Source organism: Helianthus annuus, chromosome 4 (assembly GCF_002127325.2).
Source record: "Helianthus annuus cultivar XRQ/B chromosome 4, HanXRQr2.0-SUNRISE, whole genome shotgun sequence".
NCBI classification, from domain to species: domain Eukaryota; kingdom Viridiplantae; phylum Streptophyta; class Magnoliopsida; order Asterales; family Asteraceae; genus Helianthus; species Helianthus annuus.
This window is the reverse complement of record NC_035436.2, coordinates 162,818,765-162,823,806: the sequence shown is the minus strand read 5'-3', so window position 1 is coordinate 162,823,806 and position 5,042 is coordinate 162,818,765. Positions and strand designations below refer to the sequence as shown.

Sequence of the window (5,042 nt, the reverse complement as noted above, 5' to 3'; positions counted from 1 at the left end):
GTCAAGATACCTTGAAAGAATGACAAGTAACCAAACAGCCAAGTGTTAGACGAGAGGCCGACCAGTTCAGAAATGCTGGCCGAACGGCTAGGCTGTTCGAACAGCCCAGCCGATCGGACATACCAGCCGATCGACCGGGCTAGCCGGTCGGCTAGCACATGGTCCCACACTTTAAAATTTCATGAAGCATAGTATCGAGGAAGGGATGTTCGATCGAACTGCGTTTGGTGAACATTACTCTTCGGATCATGAGATACTACTCTTCAACACTTAATCGTTTTCACAACTCGTTCGTAGTAGGAATGCCAGCCGATCGAACAGACTGTTCGATCGAGTGACATTCTGTTGAGGACCACTTCTGAAGTTCCTAGCCGATCGAGTGAGCTAGCCGATCGAACGAACCGTTCGATCGACCGACTTGAAAGGTAAGAACACTTCAGTGTTCTCATATACTACAACGAAAACTTCAAAAGTTCAAATCCTCAAACACAAACACACCAGAGGAAGAAACAATCCACTCGAATGGCCCAGCCGATCGAGCTAACCGGCCGATCGAACAGGACTGTCCACGGACCTACCAGCCGATCGAACAGCCCGTTGGATCGAACCTGCCGTTCGATCGACCAGCCCATTCGATCCACCCACACTTGTTTACATTCTCGCGTTACTCATCGTGGTGCTATCAAACTATTCAGGCTAATCTTACTCTCAGCGCTCCCTTCAATCCATAATCAATCACTGTGAGTATACTCGATCCCTTTTTGCTTTTAGCACTTTTGGGTGTTACATACGTTACCTATCAAATCACAATCAATCACAAACTATTTGAACGCTAATCATTTGCATGTGCTACTTGACTAAATGAATGTTGTTTATTATGTTTACACGTGGAGTGCTATCAACCTGCCTTAGCAACATAGTACTATAGTTTGGACTCAGCACCCGTTCACACGGGGGTTGTTAAGGACAATTACTTGCATGGATTACTGTGGTAATCATGTATTGCGAACCGTCTCGGACGGTCAACCCGCAGTCGTTGGTATCGATGGTCCCATGTCGATAATTAACATGCATCGTTTTCCTCTGTGTACGTGCCTGGTTATGCGTAAACTATTCGAACTCTATATGCTATTATCAAACTTGTATGCTCACCTTTACATTATATGTATTGACTTTATTTTAACGTATGTGACAGGTGCTTAAGTTTCTAGGATGCTTAGGCGTGTGGTGATGAAATCGAGGCTAGGGAGTCTAGAAATAATAAACAATTGTCTGTAATAATAACTGAATCTGAGTTGTCGGAACAGAATTATTTGCCTAGTTGCTTTCTATGATAACTTGTTTATTTATTTGGGATACGGTATGGGACGTATCATTTAAACTGAATTTATATAATAGTTGTTGTGGAAACTTCTGGACAATCTGTTTCGCTCAGTGCCGCACCCCGATGATTCCGCCATCGGTTGAGGTGTGACACTTCTAGATTGTTCACGGGGCTTTCCTTTTTCTTCAACTTTAACCTTTCTTCATACGTTTTTAATCTACCAATAGCTTCGTCTAGCGTCATTGTGTCTAGATCGGAGTATAACTCGATCGATGCAACTATTTGAATAAATCTATCTGGCACGTCGTTTAGAAGTTTTCATACCAGAGTGGATTGATTCAACGTCCTTCCGTACTCGCTTGCCCGTGTAACAATACTGTTGATCTTTGTAGTGAACTCGTCTATTGTGTCATCTTCCTTCATTTGCAATAACTCAAATTCTGACATGAGTGCATGTAAACGCGCCTTTTGCACACGGTCTACACCAACATGTCTAGTCTTGAGATTTTCCCAAATTTCCTTTGCAGTCTTGCAACTTGCAATTTGCAATACAACGTCTTCCGATATTGCTTGGAATAGATAAGCAATTGCCGCCTTATCTTTCTTAACATCCGTCTGTGTATTTTCTGCCGGTTCAATCGTTTCCCAAAGTCCATTCGCTTCTAAAATCGTTTTGATGCGAATTGCCCAAACCGTGTAGTTTGTCTGAAATTGGGAAAGAGAACTTCCTTTCTTCTGAATTACGACTTGTGAATTTGGTCCGGTTGTTCCTGACATGTCTTCTGATCAAACAATCTTCACTTTCAAAAACTTTTATCTTTCTTGGTTTCTACAAACCTCTAATCCTTAACCCCCGTGTATAACCCAGCGCGTAACAAACAATCAATCTAATTCGCACTAAACCCCGGAATCAAAACCCTAGATTCCTAACCCCTGGTTCGACCCTGAACCGAAAATAAACTAACTTGCGAATTGAGAAAGAATAATAAAACCTGATCGCGAATTCCCTGCGATCCCTTAGAGCCTGGTGCTCTGATACCAATTGTTGGCCCCAAAATGGATCTTGATCTCTAGACAATCGAATAAATTGAATATAAGCTGAATATCCGAATACATGAATTGTTGAGAGTGATTTACAAATGAGAAATCTATCCCTATTTATAGTTTCTAAAGGGTGCGATCCAATAAGCGCGTCTCCTTGCGAACGGTTGCGTCTCTTGAATTGTGTGGATGTGATTAAACATGAAGAGATGCGTCCCTTGATTCCAAAAGTCATGTCCCTTTATCTCTGATGTATTGCCACCCTTTGTAACTCCTTGTTGAACAGACGTGCCCTTGCTTCCCAATAGACGTGACCATGCCTTCCAAACAACATGACCATGCCTTCCAATCAACATGACCATGCCTTGTGTGTTTGCCCGAAATCAAACAGATGTGACTCCAAGGGTGTCGCAACCCTTGAGGGTGTTGGTTGTCAAGTTTCATCTTGATACTTTCAGCCCTTGAACTTTATAACCGCCATATACTATCTTTAAACTAATTACGAATCAACCCTTGTACTTTGGATGTGTAGAGATTAGTGATTTCAGAGTGAAAGGGGATGAGGAAGAGGTTTTGGAAGAGGAGAAAGAGGACGTTGAAAAGGCTCGGGCCAAGGAAACAAAGACAAGAGTGAATTAATTAAGGTGTTATGAATGTGGTATGTTTGGGCACTTTGCATACGAATGTACCATGTGGAATCGGAATCATGAAGAAAGTAAAAGGGGTGAAACGTAAAAGAGTCGATCGTTATTAATAATATATTTCGTATGATTATCTAGTCCTGGTTTAGTTTGATTTGTTTATTTAGCTTCCTAGTCCAAGTCTAATAGGAGTCTTGTTTTCCAAGTTGTTTGGTTAGGGTTAAATAGCGAAGTTTGTAGCCTTTGGCGTGGTTTTTGTTTCCGATTGATCAATAAAAGTGCTGAGCATGTTGTTTTGCTCATATCACCTGTTCATCGATCAATATTTGTGTGTGTGAGAGAATCTGGCCCAACATAAATTACTATTTTGATCGTTTGTATTATATATCATATTACTAAAGAAACAAACTTATCCATCAGATCGTTTGTGGTATCATATTACTAAACAAACCAACTTATCCATATCATATAGAAGTTAACAGGAACACAACTCGTAGGAAAAACATCCCTTGGAGTTTGTTTACTAGAAAACACCACAATACGACAATACCAACCAAGTATACACCATGTATACCGTACAACACTTGAGATTATTATCAACTAAATCAAGCCATATCCAACATACCAGACATAAGAAAAGACTTGGTAATAGTCTAATAGATCAGATACACCTATATTGTATCCTACATCCATATGGCATTAGCATTTATGAGCAGTGACTTAAGCTTGCTTTCCAGATTAAGAGTGATTAGCTCATTAGCACCTCCAACAAGCTTCTTCCCTATGAAGACAGCTGGCACACTGGGGTTGCATCCTAACTCCAGTAACTCTCTCTCTATCCTGTTCCCATTAGGTAGCTCATCAAGCTCATAGATCACAGGGTTCGCGCCAAATTTTCTAATGAGCGCTATGATAGAGTGGCTTATGCAACATGTTGTCTTGCTGAATACCACCACTGGATTCTCAGATAGAAGACTATTCACTGTGGTCATCTTTATATGTATGAGAAAAGGTTTAGGTTGCTTATTGTTTGAGCCCTCTAAAGGTTTATTTATACTTGGTTTTTTCATCATGATGGTGGAATACATCCTTTAGGATATTGGTGAAATTGATTGAATGCTTGATTATAATCATGTCTCATGTAACATCACATCACAAATCTGAATATTTGAATAGTGTTAAGGACAATGTGGCTTTGCCATGGGTTGATTTAAATAAGCACACTTTAAACTTTTGTAATTGGCATATGATTCTTGGGTTGCTCTAGTGGTAGAATGACATGTGTTAGTTGATGTTGGTGTTCGTAGCATATGTGATAACTCTCTTAAGAGTTCTCACATGTCCATATTCACTCTAGTATATTGGATAAGAATCTACAAAGCACTACCCTACCCCGCTTAAGAAAACCTTATCATGTTGTACGTAAAGAAAGATGCTTTCATGTGATGATCATAAATTTCCCCTTATGACGATGGTTAGGAGTAGAAATGACAAGGTCGGTATGTTGGAGAATTCTTGGTCGGCTGTGGCTTTGTGCGTGAAGGGCGGCCAAGGTGGTGGTGTTTGAGTGCGAGTCAAATTCCTACAATGAATTGGTATCAAGTTTGATGAAATCAGAAATCATAAGAACAATTTTAAAAAAAGGTGGATAACACATTCATGTCCCAGTCATAACCAAACTAACAGAATGGTGAATTTTTGGCGGTGTATGTGATGTATGTTAGGTGACTTGTTAGATTATTATTTTTATGTATTTAATTAATTGTAATCCTAGTTATAGTCTAACACGTTAGGTTAGCTATATATACGTATATATGTATGTTAGCTATATATACGCATTGCGATCATGGGTAAGATCTGTAATGAAGTTTAAAGTTAGTTTCTTCATAATACAATTGTTTGAGTATTTGCCAAATTGTTCTTGTGATTTCCGGTTTCATCAAACCTGATATCGATTCGTTTTTACGGCAAGTTGGGTAATGGGTCAACATTAAGTCAGGTTAAAATGGGTCGTATTTAGACCCGCACACATTTTT

At 39.8% G+C, this 5,042-nt stretch overlaps 1 protein-coding gene across 1 annotated transcript; it reads right to left on the bottom strand.

The window, feature by feature from the left end:
- Positions 1 to 3,444: 3,444 nt before the first annotated feature.
- Positions 3,445 to 4,036, bottom strand: LOC110936865 (monothiol glutaredoxin-S1). Its single transcript, XM_022179279.2, has one exon. The coding sequence runs from the start codon at positions 3,996 to 3,998 to the stop codon at positions 3,690 to 3,692; it is 309 nt and encodes a 102-aa protein (XP_022034971.1). The 5' UTR covers positions 3,999 to 4,036; the 3' UTR covers positions 3,445 to 3,689.
- Between the last annotated feature and the right edge of the window lie 1,006 nt (positions 4,037 to 5,042).

What these genes read in the sequence shown, in the direction of transcription:
- LOC110936865 (XM_022179279.2), bottom strand. Translation starts at nt 3,998, where the DNA reads ATGACCACAGTGAATAGTCTTCTATCTGAGAATCCAGTGGTGGTATTC.